The sequence below is a fragment of the Rhinichthys klamathensis genome, unplaced genomic scaffold, assembly GCF_029890125.1.
Source record: "Rhinichthys klamathensis goyatoka isolate OS25496 unplaced genomic scaffold, OSU_Roscu_1.1 h1tg000191l_1, whole genome shotgun sequence".
NCBI lineage: Eukaryota > Metazoa > Chordata > Actinopteri > Cypriniformes > Leuciscidae > Rhinichthys > Rhinichthys klamathensis.
The window spans coordinates 6365395-6386903 of NW_026606717.1; the positions used below are offsets into that span (position 1 = coordinate 6365395).

The window sequence follows — 21509 nt, forward strand, 5'->3', positions numbered from 1 at the left end:
CTTGCCCTCAAAACAGAGCACTAATCTGTTATTTTTAAGTTACACATTGATTAAAAAAGAAAATTAAATTTGTTGGTAGTATTATTTTATATGGAAATCAATTATTTATAATTCTGATGAGAATAAAGTTAGGGTTAATTAAAATTAAGGAAAACAAATATATTGATCTGAAATATTGCAAATTAATTTTAAATTCATTCAGGTACAATTACCAAACATATCTCATATCTATCTTTTTATTAGTTTAATTAATAAACCAATTATATAAAACTATTATCAGTGCACTATAAATAAACTGGTTCTATGCCTTTATTAATAAAAGTTATTTAAAAAATACAAGGCTTAAGACATTTATAAAAATGCCTTCTATATTTCTGTTTTGCTTTTCACTCCATTGTACCGAAATCGTACCGAACAGTGATGTCTAAAAAAAACCACCCACGTCCCGCCGCGCCACTGTCACCTTTTTTACTCTGAGGAGTTTGCAGGTCTGATTGTGAATTTAGACTTAATTATTTGAGTTTTCCATGGTTGTGTTGACATTTCTGTCTTGGGATTGTAATCAGAGGAAGGTTAAGTTTAAAATAAAAATGTTTAAATGTAATATATTTTTTCTCCTGGTCCTTATTTTAAATGGGTCATAAAAAAAATCAATAATTATCGATATCGACCGATATGAAACACTGATATCGTGATACAGTTTTCAGCCATATCGCCCAGCCCTACTTGTATCTTACGCTATGGCCCCGTAGAAGCCGTTTTTGTAAAAATAGGCTAACGATTGCGTCATAACACGCGACTCTCTGTCGCACAGTACAGAAATTACCGTATAGAAAGAAGTAGAAGCTCGCGCGCAATCGTGGGGGACGTGGAGGCATAAAGTCAAGGGAGAAGCCCATAGAGAGTCATAAAGTTGCTCCTGCTGCTAGCTCATGGACAGCTCCTACTCACGATCTCCGGCTCTGCAAGATTCGGAAGGGAATGATTCAGATTCCTCTTGGCACAGCTACTAGAAGACGTACAACTGTGAGACAGGTTGCTCACGTCACATCTACGTCATCAAGCTCAGTGTGAGCCTGCGCAGTGCGCTTGGCAATCAGGAAGTGAGTGCTTCTAATTGACTTCACTTTTCTCCGTTGAAGTCTATGGGGTCGCTGTGTCCATTTCTTTTACTGTCTATGGGTTTTCCCAGGCTATGTTAAAGCAGGTATAGCAGAGATTCTCAACCTTTTCAAGATGGCCAACAAAAAGTTTCATGTTTTTGGTTACATGCCGATCCCCTTAAATAAAACTACAGCTATATTGCTAAGCGAAAGTGAATAGCAAAGCGAGAATCCAGATCTCTTTTCTCTGTACTATTGTATTTGGTGTTGTTTGATAAACATAATAGTGAATACAAAAACTGGATGGCTGTAGCAAATGGCCTTGTGGGTAATGCTCCGACATGTTTCGGACGAGCTGAGTTTGAGTCCTGGCTCGTGGGCTTTTCTGGCTCAGGCTTCTACTTGGATGCCCTGTATTAAAGGGATAGTTCACCCAAAAATAAAATTCTGCCATCATTTACTCCCCCTCATTTGTTCCAAACCTGTATGAGTTTTTTTCTTCTGCTGAACACAATGCAAGATATTTTGAAGAATGTTGGTATCCAAATAGTTGATGGATCCCATTGACTTCCATAGTATGAAAAATTTTCTGTGGAAGTCAATGGGACCTATCAACTATTTGGTTACCAACATTCTTCTTCTTCTTCTTCAAAAAAGTGATTCCATTAATATTGTTCCTCTGTGTCGTTATCGTTGTGGCGTGGACAGGGGAACTGGCCTTTTTATGCTTTTCTGTAAGCGCCTCCTAGTTTTAAAGAGTGAACATTTTATTTATTCATACCATCTGCCATTTTTTATGCATTGGTCTGAACAGATAAATTGCATAGAAAAATCGGACCAAATTTTTGTGCCAAGCATTTGGTTGATGTCAGCAGGCCTTTAGGGTTGTAACCCCACATATACATTCACATGCTATATCCATGGTTTTTAATTAGCAACCATCCAGCAAACCAAAAATCGTATCTGTTCTTTGTGTGCAAATGGGAAACATGTCTGCGGATGAGTAAGATTTCTGATTGCTGTTTTTTTTGTTTTAAATGTAAGAACCAGGCTAGCGTTATTGAAGGACAGTTGCGGCTAAACTCTGTAAGCATGACTATTGAATCGCTTTCGAATGGCAATGTCACAGTCTACATGAGTCTGAATAACAAAAAATCTGTCCAATCAATTTGTGTGGCAGTGACGTCCGTGGTGGAACAGAACATATTGACAGCGGGTATATCTGGCACATATGGTTGAGGGGTTATCTATGGAGACTGGATAGAGGCAGGTCATCCTTTGTGTTTGTCCTTCATTCTCGAAATAGTCAGTACCCTTATGTACAAAAGTGACCTTAATGAAACTTCTTTTCTGATGGTGCTGACTCAACTGCAGTTGACTTTTGCTGTGCACAATCACAGTTTCTGTGGTGCTCACTACTGGCATTGATTTGTTGGCATGAAAAAGAAATTTTTCGCATCACAGTTTTAAAAGAAATATCAAATTCAGAGACAATCTTAAAGGTAATTTTTGTTTGTTTGTTGATGGTAGTTATGTTGGACCAGTGTTATTTTAGTATTGAGATACTATTAAGTTTTTATTTTATTTGATATATTCTGAATTACAAGCAAATACTATTTCAAATTTTCTACCTCAAATTTTTCACCTATTTTTTTTTTTGGTGTAACTTACAAAAAAATTCTGAGTGAAAATGGTTTTTACTCCAACGTTTTTTTTTCAGTGTAATTTTTATTATTATTATTATTTCACTTTTAGTACTTTTAGTAGTTTTCAATTTTAGTACATGTGATCTCACTCATGAGGGGGCAACCTGCTCCACATAGGATAAAGCTGCCTTTTCTGAAAGACTTTATGTGAGTGAACATAATTTTATGATATCTTTGCGTATATCTTTATTTAATTAGCATAGAAGTGCATCTTTAAGACCCTTCTCATTATTTTCAGCTGTGTATCTTGTGAATATACACCCACTCATTTACACATATATACATTTCTAATCCCTGCCTTGCTTAGAATTTCTTGCCCTCAGTTCTTTCTCTTTTATAACTTTTGATCAACCTCACAGCCTCCCATTGATTTATCAGTATTAATTTTCCCCTTATCCTGTCTCTGCATCCAAAGCGTCCTGTTATTTTTTTTATAACTGTGACTTGCTGACTTCTCACACAATCCAGTTTACTAAAAATGCAAATATGCCATCTTATTTATCACTATACTTCCACATTGTCCACTTCTGTCTTAGAGGAAAATAAAACGCTAAACAAGTATTTGTTATTGTGCACTGCTCATCAAGCATCACATCATTATCATATAGTGACCCAGAGATCGAGATAATATTTTATCACGAGGTCCCAGCTGATTCCCACCCCTACTTAACACTGTCAAATTTTGTTTAACAGTCATTTCTCATTTTCCATCTCACACACGCTCACACATTATGAGGGTGCAGGAGGTTGGGGTGGGGGGATCAGATCAATAGTCTTCCTGCTTTAATTAACACTCCTCCATTCAGGACACACACTAAACCAGCAGCAGTCTGCCAGCTCTATCATGAATCTGTGTCTGCATGTGTGGGGGGAGGATTTTTGGCATCAGTTCCTCACTTATCAGTTCATAAAATGTGTGTATGTATCTGTCTGTTTAATCTTTCTTCTCCAAAATGGCATACATTACTTTTATGTAGTGTTTTTGTCACATTTTAAGTTTGATCCTCCTGATTTTCTTTGCATATTCTGTGTATCTCTGTGTCAATCAGCGCCACAGATCTTCATGACAACACGTTAAAATAGACCATAGACTGTAAAAAAAGATGGACGACGCACCTTCACTCTCTTCCATTGTAGAAAAGTGAAGCCGCCAATGTCCCAATATGGCGCTGATATCTTGCGCAGATTTGGGACCTGATTCTGCGCAGTTGTGAACACGGGACCCGAGTCTGCGCAGTAGTGAGCGTGAAGTGGCCCCGCCAACACTCACTCAGAAAACGGTTTACTGCTGAACAACTCATGTTGGCGTGAAATAAACAGTTAAGAAAATGTAGAAATTAAAGCTGAAGCTCCCATCTCCTCCCGCAAATCCCCAAAAATGTCCGTTGGTGCCTCAGTGACTACTTCGTTCAGAGAAGCTGTCAATCACAGCTGTTAATCATGACGTCAAACTCCCGTTTTTATAGCATCAAATAACTAAGACCAAACTTATTTAAAAAAAATTTACACTTAAACTTAAATAGTGTGATTAAAAACAACATAAAATGACAAAATAATTTGAAGTGTAATTTGATTGTTTAGTTTGCCTCACGTCCATTGCATTACATGGATAGGACGGGGTTTACGACCTATACTGCGACCAACCACCTGGGGGCGATCTAGTGGCTTCCCTTTTCAGGACTTGTGCAGCACGCTAAAGTTCGACCGACGGAAGCGGAGCTGGGTGAGATGGAGACCCCAGCGTAATCGAAGGACCAACGGAGCAGTCCAGAAGTCGAAGGCGATGCCGCCAACTTAAAGGACAGGCGAAGACGGGGGCTTAGCTGAATGGGGCGAGACTGGAGTGAGTGAGGACCGCCTCCAACTTAAGGGAACGAGGCGAAGACGGGGGCCTGGCAGAACAGGGCGAGACCAGAGTGAGTGAGGACCAAGGCAGAGCTGGAAAGGAGGAGGAACCTGGTGGAGCCAAAGGAGTGGAGGGCTAAGGTGCAGCAAAGCCATGAAGTCCCCTACGGAATCAGGCTGACGAGAGGCCAAGGTGGAGCCGGAGGGATGAAGGTGCCCGATGAAGCCCGAGTGTTGTCGGACCATGGCGGAGCTGAGGGAGCGCAGAGCCAACAAGCTAACAAGTCAAGGTGGGATCATTGTTCTGGAGGCCCGAAGTGAAGCCAGGGGATTTGTCTTGCAGAGCTGAGCTGGTGTAGAGGAGACCCACGGCGGGGCCAGAGAGCTGGAGAGATTCAGCGACTAGGATGGAGCCAAGGAGCTGCAAGGCACCAGTGGAGCAGGTGAGTCCTGGTGAGTAACTCGAGCCAGCAGTGATGATGGAGACAACGGGGTGGGCAGGTGACAGGGTGGAAGTGGAATGTCTAATGAATTCAGGGGACTAGACTGAGCCAGCAGGGTGGTAATGGATCATCTATTGGATTCCTTGGAGTGAGTTCAGGGACAGGGACAAGGGTGGGAGCTGGCTCCGCTGTGAAATTATTGGGGAAGCACACCTCGACTGGGTCATGAGAGGACTGCCCCCACAGCGCGGACTGTGGGATGGACCTGACAGTAGGTTTCAGCCTTGGGACGGAGGTGGCTACTGGCGCTAGCTCCAGGACAGACGTGTTGGCAGGCTCTGGCTCTCTGGGAGGAAGCGGCTCTTGCACGTGGTCTGTGACAGGTTTTGGCTTGGGTTTTATTTCTGTGGCGGGGCATCGAGGTCGATGTGTCAAGGTCTCTCGTGCCTTCCGGGACACTCTGGGCTGGAACGATGGATCCTGTCTAAAGCGTGCAGAGAGATGGCTGCTGTAGAGTATGGATATTTCCATGTATTCCATGGACATGGGTAGTCGGAGTTGGTGACTCCCATGGTGAGGGACGATCCGCACAGTGAAAGGTGTACGTGCCCGGAAAGGTGTAATCTACACACTCGGTGAAGGGGCAATGATGCTTTCCTAACAGCAACATCTGGCCTTTTCGTTTATGGTTTCACTCTGTTCTTCTGTCATATATATCATAATCACAAGGAGATGAAAGACTTACAAGAATAAAGAATTACAAAAACAGATAGTTTTAATCAATAAGGAGAATATCCACAGGAGAAATAACATAAACTACATTCACACAAGACGAGAACCCATAATGAACTGAACAGAACTAGGAGTATATATACAGAAGAGTGTAGGAGGGAACTAAAACAAGACATAGGTGACAGTAATCAGTAACTAAGGAAACTAAAATGCGCTAAACTGAAAGCATATACAAGAAACATAAAGAACATAAGAAAACTAAACAGAACACTGACAAGGATCGAGTAAATAATAGTTTCTTATGGTAACACTTAATAAGGTTTTATTTGCTAACAGCTTTTATTAATCTTAGTCAATGTTAATCTCAACAATTACTACTACATTTTTTTAAGATAAAAAGTTGTATCTGTTAACATCAGTGGTGGAATTTTTACTTTGTTACTGTTCTTAAGTACATTTTTCTGTTGGGAAACTTTTACTTCACTACATTCCAAATCATAATATTGTACTTTTTACTCCACTACATTTCATAAAAACCTGTCGTTCCTCATTATTTCGAACTGAAGAAATCGTCACCCGCTCAAAGATTTGATAGCGATGTCCGATTCATGAACGTGCTGATTATTTTCAATTGACCCGTCAAATCGTTTCACAAATCGCACTGAACAATTCATTCATGAATTGGACCGATCCGATTGCATCTGTTCTCGAGTGAACAAATCACTGATTCAAATGATCCGGTCAGAGCATGTTTCTAGTTTCCAATTCACTGAATTCACAGACTCAAAATGAGCCAAGAATGGGAGATCCTCGGCGCTTGAGTGCGAAAAGTTACTAATGCTGCATAATCTTCCTCATTGACTAATGATGGCTACTTGAAAATTCATAATGATGTCAGACTGAGCTGCTATTTGTGTCTAGTACATTACACCCCCCCCCCCCCACCCCCCCCCCCCCCCCCCCCCCCCCCACACACATATTTTGAGAAATAGGATGGAGTATAAAAAACTAAAAAAAATAATAATAAACATTCATCATTCAGTACTTTTTACTTTTAATACTTAAGTACATTAAAAATCAAGTACTTTTGTACTTCTACTAAAATCGAAGAGTACTTAATACTTTTACTGGAGCAATATTATATAAGGGTATCTGCAGTACTCAAGTACTTTATTGATACATTGTGAACTATCATGAACGTGAACATCTTTATTATTTAACATTAGCAGAGGTTAATAATTTCAATTCACATGCTGTAAAAATATATTGCTCATTGTTAGTTTGTTAAAAAATGTTTTGAGTGAACATGATAGCAAATATATCTATATTTTTGAGAGAGAGAGAGAGAGAGAGAGAGAGAGAGAGAGAGAGAGAGAGAGAGAGAGAGAGAGAGAGAGAGAGAGAGAGAGAGAGAGAGAGAGAGTCTGCCACTTATATCCCACCATATGCTTTGCTGCTGACACTATTGAGCTGACCTTCATAGCACCTATTACCAGTGATATCCGCTGGTATTGAGCTTGGTTGTCACTGCATTTCATGCCTTAAAACCCAGCAGCCTCTCAGCTGCCAGAAAGGTGCTCAAACTCAACAAACCTTTTTCATAAAAACAATATTTTGTTTTAACAAGTTTTAACAAGTTTTGGTTTTTTAAGTTTTTCCAGAATGTAGATACAGTATTTAAACAATATAGCAGCTTGACTGCATGCCGAATGCCTTGCTAAATCATTTTTTATATTATCCTTAATAACGTTGTTGCTCCCTTAAAGTTGTTGCATCAGTTTCACACCGCCACACATCCACTTCTGAGGCCAGGGAGGAAGTTAAAGTCAGCATGAAATGGAAAAATCACTGCATTATATATGTTTTTGATATTATTATGATTCATCCATGCATACCCTTACAAAAAATAAGTATACTTCAAGTTCATTTTGTTAAGTACTGTATAGGCTATAAGTAAAGGTCAAGTATATTTTATACATGCATCCTTTTTGTGGACTACTGCAAATAGATTTTTAATTTGTTTTTACAAACTGAGGGACAAGTCGAAATCATTTTCTGTGCTAATCAACAACAGATTCCGTAATTAGAGTTTAAATTCTAATTATCCTGGATTATTTTTTTAGGTACCCTTCTTATCCTCAGCTTTCTATGCTAAGAATATGGCTATGACTGAGTTTAAACCTCCATTGACTGAGCAGAAATAATCTTCTGTAATTCCACCTGAACTAGTATCAAGATTACTCCAGGGTTTTGTCGTTCCCTGTTATCTTAAAGGGATTTGAGGCAGAGAGGATTTAATTAACCACAATGTGACACACAATAGGACTGGGATATGAAGATTTTGAAGTGGTCAACACAGTAAGAGAAGATCTGAGAGCCATGCCTCACTGCTCTTTATTATGGAGGAATAGAGATAATGCATTTGACTCATTTTGTGCGCAGTTCAAGAGCAGTGATGTGTCAAATAACCTGTGCAGGCTGTATATGTTTTAGCACTATCAAGAATGAGACCAGTTTCATTGCAAATGGAATGTGAAGAAATCACAGGCTGTTTTTAGATGTGCATTGGCAGGAAAAGTACATAATAAATGCTACTCTCTTGTCTTTGAAGGAGTCTACAATAATAAAAGTGTTCCATGTAATACCATGATTTTTGACATGTTTTGACCATGGTATACATTGAAATAATTCACAGCATTAAATAAATACTTTGTCAAGTTATAATGCAAATACCAAGGATTGAATAAAGCAATCATTCAAAGTTTTAAGAATAAAACAATTTTAAAACGCAATGAAATTCATGAAACACAAATGTAACAACCAGAAGCAGAATGTACAGAAATTTCAAACCATCATTTTGGCCAACAAAGACTTAATAAATTGTATAAATGTACAACTTTTAAAACATGACAACTTGCCCTAGATATAAATGTGACTAGTTCTTAATGATCCTCTATTTTTGTCCCTCAAATGGTTCATTTTGCAGAAGAACATTGTTTTGGTTGTGTTTCGGCTCTGCGTGACTGTGCAAGAAAGAGATTATCCTACTGCTCGTAAAACATTCACTATTAGGCTTAAGAGATATAAGCAGTTTAGATGGAAAGGATCTCAATCTGACTCGCTGAAGACATTACTGTTGCTTTACCCATTAATAGACACGTTACTTCCTTGAAAATAAATTCCACCGCAGCTCTACTACAACCATAATGAAATGACCCTTCGCAATAATGCTTTATAATAATAAAGTAAGGAAAAAGCCATCTCCATCCCTCAACATTTCAAATCCCTCAGTTCTCGCCATCCACGAAAAGCCAAGCCAATGTTGATTCTTGTTTTATTACGAGCTCTGTCACGTTCTCTTTTTGCCAGCGACTGTCCTCTGGTTCAAGGTTCAAGATTTAGCTGCTCCACGTCCACATTTCTCACTCGTTGTGACAACTAACCTATGCCAGACCATACACGTTATCAACTTTTCTCTATTTACGGATATGAAGAGACATGCATCATGGGCGAGTGACGCGTGTGCGCAATTTCCCGCGAAAACCATCCCGCTAGGTCTAAAATATAAACGCATATTTACCATTGTGAATCAGGGTAAGACAATAATACCTAGGATTGATATATTCACTCATTATTTAAACTTTGTTAATTTTGAGCAAAAAAGTTACATATACCTTTAATATCACCACACAACGAAATAACAACTCCAACCTTCAACTACTACAAGTAATAAAGTGATATACTTAATCTTCGCAAAATGTCAACTAGCCCAGCAATATATTCAAAGTTGGATTTACATCCGATTTTAGACCTGCATACATACAGTACACTTCCGTAAAAGCAATATATACTATATAGCAAATGCCAGCTACCTGATTGGTTATATTGTCGGAAAATGTTAACATATTATTACACAGCTCTATATATTAAGTTGGATATTTCCAACTTCCTCTAGTACTCACGTAAAGCGATATATAGGCCTATATACTAAATATAGCAAATCTCAACTGCTTGATTGTTCATATCACTGTGAAATGTAAAGTATATTGCCCGGCTTTAATCTGCTAAATGCAACAATTTAAGATATTATAAACATAAACAGGATTTTCTGTAAAGATGCTTTGAATCAACATGTGTGTGTAAAGTGCATACAAATAAACTGACTTGACTATAGCGCCGACCTCACATTTTATAAAATATACAGTTTATTCTCTTTATTATTATCAGTGCAAGATCTTTATTATGATTCCTGTCTGAATGTATACAAGTGAGGTTCTGTTTTGTTCACATAAATAATTGACACAATATTATATTTTGTTTTTTTTAGAATTAGTTTGAAGGAGAGAATTCACAGAAAAGGGGTTTGAAACCTACAAACTGCTACTGTAACTGGCCTTTTTTTCTACAGACCCGTTCTGAAATATAGCCCCTGCTGTGACACTAGATTTTTTTTTAACCCAAAATCGTAAAAAAAATGTGCACGTCACCTGCCAATTACCAATGACATTGCTTTATTAAACGCAGGAGCTTCATCATCACCATAATTATTAAGGCTATAAAAGTAATGCAGATGGGGATAATTCAACAAGTGCTGAAACACCATCGCACACATAACATGATCCTCTGCGCACCGACTGGAGTGAGAGAGGGGAGGAGTCACTGTTGCAGCGCCAGTCTCTCACTTCATCCGATGCGGCGCGGCGCGTCCACGGCAGCGTCACGTCAACGTCACGTCAGCACTTCAGCGCGCTCATACGGAGCGACAGAGGGAAAGCGAGCTCTGTATGCCGGCAGTTTGAGACTCACATCTGAAACTCGTCAAATTGTGCATGACAACTCATTTCAAGGCATGGATTCGGACGCGGGTTGTTGTCATTTCGGATGAGGCTTGTGCAACTTTACGTCAAATCACGGTTTGCTGCAGACAGCCCCGCCTTGTGACACCTTGCGCACCGACACCGGCTTTCTACCTCATCACGTTTATTTATTGACGGATTTCAGTGCGACTGCTGTGTAACGTTGGCTGGTGCGTCCGTGTGTTGCGCGCCGGGATCTGGGCTGAACGCACGCACACGCGCGGATCATGGATAGATAGCGCGTTTCTCTCTCTGCGTTTGTCAGTGTTATCAGCGCCTTTCTCAATGGATGAGGAAATAGACACCCGCAAGATCAACAACAGCTTCCTCCGAGACCACAACTATGCAACTGAAGGTAGGGTATATATCTCATCACATGATCTCCTCCTCTCAGGTGTAGGCTACAGAGTCAGAAATACAGAAGGAATTGGGGTTTGGCATTGGCTTCAAAAAGTCTGATTGGATAAACTGATTTTTATTTAATTACTTAGGCTATTTATTGAGAAAAGTGAATAAATAGGATTTTAATTTCATCCAGCAGATGCTTAAGATCATTTCTTCTAATATAACGCAACAGAAAACGGAATATTTTAGAACATATAGCCTACGTAGAGCTCAATAAAAAAGACATTAAAAATCTTATTAGGAGTTATAGTTTATGAAGCATGATTTTCTTTGATCCCATTAGGAACGGTGCCAAATTATGATGGAAATCCTTTTAGCAACTCTGCTCGTGTCCTTTTTTTTTTTTAAAGTAGCCTACAGATGCATATTTCTCTGATCATAAGCGTATCAGTCATGCTGGCATCTTCCATGTGTACCACAAATATAATTATATTAAATAAGGATTGTTGTGTTTTATTCAAGCTAAAAATAGCTGAGCAGTCTGACTAACACCTTAAGAAGATTTTCTGGTGGTTTAGTCCGCCCAGCTCCATCAGTGTAAGAGCTGGCAGTTTAGATATGTGCAATATTTGAATGTGGTCTAAAACAATCTAGGATACATTAAGATCTAAGACCAGCTATTCAACTTCAATCAATTCGGAACCAGTTTTAATGGGAATTTTAATTATCCAACATAAAAGGAAAAACTAGATATTTTAGAACGCATACGTTATGTGGAAAATAATATATCTTTATGAGGTACAGTAGGGCCATAAAAGATGCCTTTAGGATTGCTTCTAATCCAAATGATTATGGAAGTTGCAAATGGAATCTTGTACACATCCCAGAACTATTGACAAATAAATACTTCAGTCATTTCTCTAGAATCCTCGACTGTCTGAAATGCTTACAGTGGAAACCTACTATATAAATTGGCCTCTTTTTTTACAGTTAGAAACATGGTTTCCATTGTGAATTGTTGCAGTACTTGTCTTCCAAGTGCAGCCAGTGCAAACTGTAGATTATATTGACAGTATAAAGGCATTCTTCTTCTCTGACAATAGACAGCTGAAGAGTTTCACTGAGCCAGACCCTCCTCTCATGCACAGACAAGAAGCCTTCAACAGGACTGGTGCGACGCATCAGTGAATGGGGGAGACGGAGAGAGAAAGGGAGGGAGGGAGGGATGGTGAGAGAAGGGAATAAATCAGAGATTAAAGCCAGAGAACACGTAGTCAGATGTGATGTCATTCCAGCTGCGAAAATCCACATTTCAGGCAGGCTATGCTCCAATCCAGTGTTTAAGAGTATTTATTCTTAATGAAATGGACACTTAATCCACATTTCCTGGTCTTACTAGCCTTTTTATTTATTACCAAAATATGGGAGATTTATTCATTGTATTTTGGGGTAAAATGAGTCAAAATGCTGATGGTTACTTTGGTAACTGAGCCATTTCTATGTATAATTTGTTGAGCTTTTGGGCGAAACGTATATCGACGTCAAAGCTGCCTGGTTTGACACTTGTTTTCTGTTTTGGAGAATTAAAAGGATTGATTGCATCTGTGTGAACTTCACCCACTGACCTTAGATGAGCTCCTGTCGTCTGGAGAATAGAATCTACTACATGCTTCTCATCTTCCCTAGTTAATTCTCTGTGAATTATGCAAGTGCTTCCCTCTCATCCATCACTTACAGCCCTTGTAGAACATGCTGTCTGTGCATCTGATGGCCAAACTTACCCTTACTCTGAAAGAGAGTCAAATGATTAAATCATGGACTATTTATAGCATAGTGTTCAGAAAAAAATCTATTTTTAACTTAAAAACAAACAAACCTGTAACTCTAAGAATACAATTTTCTCCATTAATTTTCCATTCCGTTCATTTTTAAGATTTGAAAATTAAGCAAAAGCACCAAAACAAGATAAAGTATCATTAAAATAGTTGTAATCATATGATTTGTGCACCATATTCAAAGTCTTCTGAAGTCATAATTGCTTTGTGTGAGGAACAGACTGACATTTACATTAATCTTCTGATAATGTTCCCTGGCAGTGAGCACTGTAACTAGATTATTGAGTCAAGTGAGTTGAAGTGAACTGAGTTCAATTTGTTAACTGGATCAACCGATTCTTTGAAAAGATGTGCTACGTTTATGAATTGGACATTGCTACTTCTATCATAAACTCTTGTGGATGCACCAAGGAAAGCTGGATGTCAAAACTTTTATTAACAATAAGGGTTGGGCAATTAATCGGAAAAATTAACAACATAATGATAATGGCTGCTGTGATTAAATAGTGTACGGTGTCAATTGCAACATTACATTTAGGTTTACTTCCTCTAAAAACTCTAGAAAACAGTTATTAAAATTGCGAGTTGGCATGTGACGGTATAATATTTTCATGTTGCGATAATTGCTGAAGCTTTTATCACTGTATACTGTATTATCACGATATTCAAATAAGTTGCAAAAAAAGAATTGTGACTATAACAGGTTTAATAACTTTTTTTCTTATATCAAAAAGAACTCTGAACATTTAGATACAATAAAGCAAAACTTATAAAGTAATCAAATGTTTCAAACAGATTTAAGTGCAAAATAATTATGAAGATTAATAGGCAACACGTTACAATAATTAAGGTCCCATTAGTTCACGTTAGTTAATACATTAACTAACAATAACAATGAGCAATAGCTTTTTCTTTTTTTACAGAAGTTATTATTCTTTGTAAACATTAGTTAAAAACATACAACTTATTATTGTTAGTTCATGTTAGCTCAGGTCCATTAAATAATACAGTTACAACTTTTGATTTTAATAATGTATTATTAAATGTTGAAATTAACTAAGATTAGTAAATGCTTTATAAGTGTTTTTCATTCAGTTAAAGCTGCAGTCCGTAACTTTTTTTGGGTTAAAAATTATCCAAAAATAGGCTACATATTTGAGAAAATGCATAACCAGCCAGTGTTCCAAACTATCTGCTTGCCTTAGCTCGATTATAGCTTACCGATTTGAATGTTTTTAATTCCAGTGGTACTGGTGGATTTCCGTGGGAGATTCGAGCATGTCTTTGCGTCATTACGTCACATCTGTACACATAAAGAAGGAGTCTCGGCTAGTAGGCTATATTGCGTGTGAGGATGTTGGAGGTGGAGATTTATAGGCTTTTCTCACAGCACTTGATATAATTAAACTTATCAATTTGATGGCGGATCCAGAAAGGTTCAAACGACGATCACCAGTGACAACAGATTCACCCGTTGTAAAATGCAAAAGACTTCGTTCGGACTTCGGAGTGGCTACAGAAAAAAAGAGACTGCAACCGGACCCATGCGAAAACAAGGATACATATCGGAAGGACATTACATGTAGTCACGCAATGCTTGCTTACGTTGTTAACATTAACAATTTGAGAACTAAGTATAATTTGCACGGTTTTGCGTGATATGATAACTTATAAGCGATTGTTAGATTTAATCAGCGCGATTTACTGCAATGTCAGAACCAGAACGAAAGTGGATGTTTCTTACTTGTTCGGATGACATTTTCGGGTGAAAATTATTATGTTGGTCATACTTCCAAAAATAATAATCTGGGATTCTGAATGCCAGTCTCCACACCGACGCGGTGACTGACAGCCTCACAGTCTCCTCAAACACTGTGTTTATCCGCGATGTGCCGTGTCGAGGGTGTTGAAGTACAACCCACGTAAAGTTGATAATTCCGCGAATGACTGGCGACAAAGAGGAAAAACGCCGGACTGCAGCTTTAATGTTAACTAATGAATTAACTAATGTTACCTTATTGAGTCCTTATTGTAAAAACTTTACAGAACAACAATAAAGAATCCAATTTTTTTTAATACATTTTAGGGCATGTTGTCGTCCAGATTAAAATGTAAAAATGTTTAAGTCTGAGAGTATATAGGTTAAGTCTTTAAGTATTTGGTACTACGATGCACACCATTGCGAATACAAACATCTCAATGGCTGTTTAAAACATTTAAATACTGTTCAGAAACAGAAAGTAGCACAGCTGCTTTGTTTATGGGGTGACCGGGGTAACAGCTGCATTTTTGCTGCTCCATCAGCGCCATCTGCTGTCAGAGAGTGAATGTGCATTTTCATTCAGCGCGTCTCCTTCACTCATTCCGCCATGCGCTTCTCATGCGAGTTGGGCTTGTTTACATCAGTGCGCGTGCCTCCTTGACACAGCATACAGCGATGTTGTGCAGTTTAACCAGTTGATGGGAAAAGTATTCTTAAAATGCATTCTAAAAATCGTAATAAATAATTATTCACGGCATTTTGAAGTGCCCACTATAAAAACATTGTGCGTGTTCATTATCGTGAGATATCGTATTACCGTATAACGGCATGTCTAAATTACGTGATCTAGGATCTTTATACAGTGCATGCCATTGTAAAGACTATAAGTCTATCCCGCACAGCCTTGTTTTCATCCACGTAAAGTTTTAACCTAAACAAGGTCTATTGCATGGTAAAAAGCATCCAGGACAGTATTAAAAAATTTCTCCTTTTGTGTGTGGAAGAAAGACATTTTTTTATAGAGCTTTGGAATTACATGATGTTAATGAAGTTAGTGATGATTTTCATTTTTGAATGAACCTTTTTCACCATTCTACTGAGTGATGTGGCGTGTTAAGTAGAAATGTGCTCTTACCTTTCTAGACAATCAATAGAATATCATAAACACTTAGGGTTGGCTTTTGACTTGGTTCAGTAAATATAACTTCGCTACTACAGTATGTACAAACACCCTAGAAACACCAGCCATTGTTAATTGTCTTGAGCAATGTTAGAGCGTCAGCAAGCTGAGATTTTGAAGCGCTCTTGCCTAGAATTAAAATAGCATTTACAACTGACTCTGGGTAATAGGACAATAGGGAAAACATCCAGAAGCCTCTGAATGTTGCCTTTTTTAGCACAGCAATGTCATTTGCAGAAAACCGACAAACATTCATTACCAGACTCTGCTGTGAAGAGCTTAGCTTGGGCAGTTAACTACCATCATACTGATGCCTCTGTGGTATTGACAATCAGATAAATAAATGATGACCTATGCATTTTTAAAGCAGTTTTAAAGCACCCATGTTTATCCCTGCTACGCACCCTGGTCCACAAGATTCTGTCAGCATCTTTGAGCAGGGTAGACAACAACTGAGCATATATACACCATGAAATAAAAGCCTTCACTATAAAGCAAAGGTGAAACTTATACATGGGCTGAAATGTTGACAAACAGATGTCATTCAAGACCTTTTGACCTCAGTCGCTGAGAGATCGAAGGCAATGTTTTCTAAATCACTGCTGAGCAGACAAAACAACCCAGTGAGTGTTTAGTCTGCAGTAAAATAATCCCGCACCATTCAAAGACATTGCCTTCAGCTCAGACATTTTATTTTTCTCAAGATTGAAAGAAGTTGTCCGTGTAGTATCACGAGGTGAACCACATTGGATGCGGGGCAGGGTGAAAATGCAGGAAGATCAGCGTTGATCTGCAGAGTTAGGCCTGGTCAGGTGCACTCAAGGGGTGATTGGGAAGAAAGCAGGGTCACTTGATGAGCGATCCTTCTCTAATTTGATCTGAGTCTTATCTGGCTCATCTCCTTCCCTCCAGATGCCTCCTCTGAATTTTCTGGAAAGCAGAAGATTTTCTCTAGAACAGTATATTTAGGAAGACTGCTTTAAGTACTACAGTTTAGGGCTGCACGATTAATCGTATTTTAACCATGATAACGATTTCTTCTTTTCTCGATTAATTAAAAATAATCATTGTGATATTTGCTGGTTATTTGTCCTGAAAGTGGTTTTTTTTATATATTTTTTTTTTACATTTGTTATCTTGCATTGGTAACAAGCCTCAAGTCTTTCCTGCTTGGGGTTGCCAGATGTCTAGAGCTTTTCTCCTATTGAAAGGATACATTTTCTGCCCAGTGTTTTACTTAATCTTCTAAGTCTGGCAACAATGCGCACAAGCTCTCTCCAGTATGCGTTCCTTCACAAGGTGTGTGTGCCATTTGCTGCTATTAAATCTGTGAGCGAAACCTTCTCTGACGAACTGTCTGTAATAAATCCAAACATGAATCTCGATTGTGATTTGGTTGTGGTTGGTGAATAAACACACTTATGCACTCTATACTAAAAATGTAACTTACTTTGGAATTATTAGAATTAATATTAGGAATTTTTGTTTTTGAGCGAAGCTTGTTTAGCAGTTTTAAAGTAAAGCAGTTGAGAATAGCCACAGACTGTTTGCAGTGCTTAGCCATTTCAAAGATGATTGCTAAAAAAAAAAAAAGACAAGTTGGCTATCATCATTCTTTGTGGTCTGTTTGTAAGAATTAGCATTTGTGGAGAAATTTGGATATGTGCTGCTTGATATCATTTGCAACTGAATTGCTTATCTTAAAATATCTAATGTGAAACCATGCACTACCAGAAGTTGTATTAATGGGAAGTACTACAGTGTTCAGTTTACTCTTATCAATACAACTGTAATCAATAAAAAAAAGATTTGTATGGATTTTCCGTTTGATAAAGCTATCATAGTTGGTTAAATTATTCTATTTTTTTAAATGAAGTCCATCTGGCACCTACAGGTGAAGTGTAGTCTGTTAGTGAAGAACATATGAAATGTGTATTACCTACATGGTAACACTTTAGTAAACGGTCAATTTCTCACTATTATCTAGTTGTTTATTAGCATGCATATTACTAGGATGTTGGCTGTTTATTAGTACTTATAAATCACATTATTAATACCTTATTCTGCACGACCATATTCTGCATCCCTTAATCCTTCCCAATACCTAAACTTAACAACTACCATACTAAATATTAATAAGCAGTAATTAGGAGTTTGAGGCAAAAGTCATAGTTAATAGTTAGTTACTTACTAGTGAGAATTGGTAATAAGAGCATATTTATTTTCACAAAAAATCAGTCCTTGTCTTGTTTAAAATAAAAAATATTCAAATATCTGTAAAACAAAATACATTTGCCAGACCTGTAGCTATACAATTCTTTTCAGAAAAGAATTATTCTCATTCATTCCTTTTTGAAGAAATATTTTAACCCTAAATTTTTGTTATATAATATATTAACCTAATCATGGTCACCATATAAGATCTTAAGACGTTGCTTGCACAGTTGCTTGTTCGAACAGGAATGATACAGTAGTCCATTAAATGGTAGTTGTAACCAAGTACCTTTTCTGCTCCCAACAGTCCCTCTTGTTATTACACCATTACTCGATGGAGTAGACCAGAGATACATTAACAGTTTGTAGGGGGTGGTGTCTCAGGACACAGGCTGTAAATTACCTTACAGGCACAGGGTAGTGACGTGCCCTTTGGACCTCCTGACCCTGCGTTAGTGTAACGGCTGTGAGTTCGGGGAGGGGGGTGGGGTCTAGCCAGAGATCCTTTTGGCTCTGTTGTGAACCTCTTGTGTTGGCTCATTAAAATCAGATTGCTGATGCGTCCCGTTTTGGCGCCTCTCTCTCGCTTTTTATCAAATGCCCTGCGGCATTGTAACACCAGCTACCAAATTTTTTGACATTGTTTGCACCGCAGTTGCCTCTCTCTGTCACCTCCTGTGTCTTCTCATTATGTTTACCCAATTTGTATGACAAAAAAACCTGTACCTCCTTTTCCTCTCCTCATTACTGCACCGTCAGCATCATGGTTCCCTCCTTTCATGCTGGTTGACGGACAAATGGAGGTGCCCCGGTGCATATTGACAACCATTTAACAGGAGCAGTCAGATAAACGATTTTTCCAGAGCTGAACTAGATTGGTAGTCATCTATGTGGAACAGCCACCCTATTACTGACCACAGCGTTCTTGAAGAAAATAGCTTGGAAACCTGTATGAAAACATGTCAAATTACCTCTTCATTTAATGTCCACAGCCATCATCTCTAGAAAGCTGATGTGATGGTTGTGGCTATTAGAGGTCGATAAGATTGAATTTTGCCCTCTCATGATTCAATTTAGAGTTGTTTGAGCCAGGAAAGGTGGAAAATAAAGTGAAAATAACTGTCAAAGGTTTGTATCCATAAAACGCGCAGTTATCTTTCAGAGAGGATTTGAATATTGAATGCTCAAAATCATTTTATTCTAAAGATGTATGGTGATTGCATTGAAAAATCATTCCAGATACTCTTAAACAGATTGTGGATCAGTGGAAACTGGCTTATGATGAAGAAAGCCTCAACACTTTGTAAATAAATCTAGTTGTTTGAAAAATGTCTTCGCTTTTGCCAGTCCAATCAAAAAATGAGTCAAGAAAGAGATGTTAAAAATTGTGGCTGTCATATCACTTGTGAGTGTTCTTTGTTATATATTGTGCATTTTGGCAATTGTAATACTGCAGAAACAGTAAGAGTAGTATAGTAGTATGCTATTCAGAATATAGTCAGTTTAAACTGTTGCTAGTGTGGCAAATTGTGTAATTTAAAGAACATCATAATTGTGATGAAGTCTTTTTAATTCCATGATGACTTTCTCAGCTGTTCTGCTCTGTCGGTGGAGTAACAGCATCATCTTCTCAGCCAGGAGAGTTGATGATTATTCAATTTCACATGCTAATGTTCCCAGTTAAGGATAGCGCATTAGCATGTGTGGTCACAGTGAAAACACAAGAGACCACTAAATGAAAACTGAGAGAACCCTGGCAGAATATATTTCATATAAATTCACAAAGCAGAACATACGTGTTCCGATTTCATCCAAGAATGAAAATTGTCATAATTTTACACCCTTGATTATATATATTTTTTGTTGTATTTTTTGTGATTATTTGTGTTATTTAGCATGTCCAGGTTGTTCTATTATACAATTAAATATTATTTGTGGTAGGGGTGTTGCAACATACCTGTATTGATGATAACTGTGATGTTTTAAAAATTGATATAATGTTAATACTACTCATGGTAATATCGTAAATAATCCAGCACCAGTAACTATCTGGTTGACACTCCAACATGGTAAGTTGTGGTATTGCACCTTAATGCTGATTGCCACCTGTCATAAAATAGAAAATAGAAAATGATACAGTGAGTACTGCCGCGCAAATTCATGTCAGAGGAGGTGACAGGCGAAGAGAGACAAAAGACTAACGTTTTTTTGGATTCCGTAAAAAAGAAAGGCGCTGTGTCCGAATGTCTACTTCCCCTCTATTATATAGTATGTAAAAAATAGTAGGCCAAAATGAGCAGTATGTTCGAACTCATAGTATTCGAAAAAACAGTAGGCGAAAAGTACTACTTCCGCTGAAATCCTGAAGTGCGCATCTGATTTATGAGATCTTTACTGTCTCATGAGGCCACGGTAGAGGATTCGTGAATGGCAGTGAAGTAATGAAACTGATGCTTGTAGGTCACATGAGAGTGACAGCATGGCGGATGTAGTACATCCACATTTCATGCATACTACCCATATTCATAATATAAAACACTTTCTTCAACGGTCATGAAGTTGGTTTCGTATCAAATGTAGTACTTGCTGGATGATGTGAGATTTTGGATCTTGTCTAGTAGATATGAATTTGATTTAATAGCCTTATTATTATATCATTTCTATTGATATTGCCAAGTGAAATAGTCACCTTTATTTATATAGTGGTTTATGCAGATACAGTCAAATCATTAATATTGCTGAATATTGACAAGGAACCTAAACTCCATCAGGTGACAGAAATGGAGAAACAAACGTTGGGCGAAACCAGGCTCAGTCAGGGGGCCAGTTTATCACAAGTCAGATTGTGAATTGATATCATTCAAAATATTTCATCCATCTCCTGTTTAAAGATTGGGATATGTCATGCCAGCATTTGTAGGGAGGAGGAGTTGGAGTCTGTCTAGCAGAGCTGTCGTTTAGCCAGTTAGTGGACGAATGGCTTATCAATGACTGATGAATCTGCGTTGTGTTCCTAGCATGGCGCGTTCATAACTGGCCATAGGTGTCAATGCAGAGTCTAGTTCTCTTGGTTCTGGTTGTTTGGTTCTTCACCGAGGATCTCTTCAGGGCTGTGTTGTGTTCGTCTCAGCGGGCAGGTCCACCATCTGGTCTGGATATGCACTGGATTCTGAGCTTGCCTGACTACGATAACCTCAGGATAAGAATGAGACAGACAGACTAATATAAGTGTAGATGCCATTTCTCTTTTAATGTAACAAGTACAAACGGTTCCGGTTGACCTAATTGATGCCGCCTAACAACTGTCTTATTATCATTAACGTAAATTATTTTGGCCATGATAATCATGTAGTGAAAATCTGGTATCGTGGCAACCCCTAGTTTGTGGTCTTCTTTTTTTTGTATGGAAAATTGCTTGGACATTCTGAGACTGGTGAGATGTCAAGTCAACAAATTTGGCAGTGCAAATAGAGAAAATCTGTCAAAGT

At 38.2% G+C, this 21509-nt stretch overlaps 1 protein-coding gene across 2 annotated transcripts in view; it reads left to right on the top strand.

Moving 5' to 3' along the window:
• LOC130095495 (serine/threonine-protein phosphatase 2A 55 kDa regulatory subunit B beta isoform) overlaps positions 1-21509 on the top strand; it is a 70201-nt gene that overhangs the window by 18632 nt on the left and 30060 nt on the right. The window contains exon 1 of one of the 2 annotated variants that reach the window (XM_056262242.1): positions 10831-11040. The exons of the other annotated variant lie outside the window; for it this stretch is intronic. Within the exon in view, the coding sequence (XP_056118217.1) occupies positions 10971-11040 (70 nt within the window). The 5' untranslated portion in view covers positions 10831-10970. Of the gene's footprint in view, positions 1-10830; positions 11041-21509 lie in introns of those variants that run through there. 2 annotated transcript variants of the gene reach the window in all.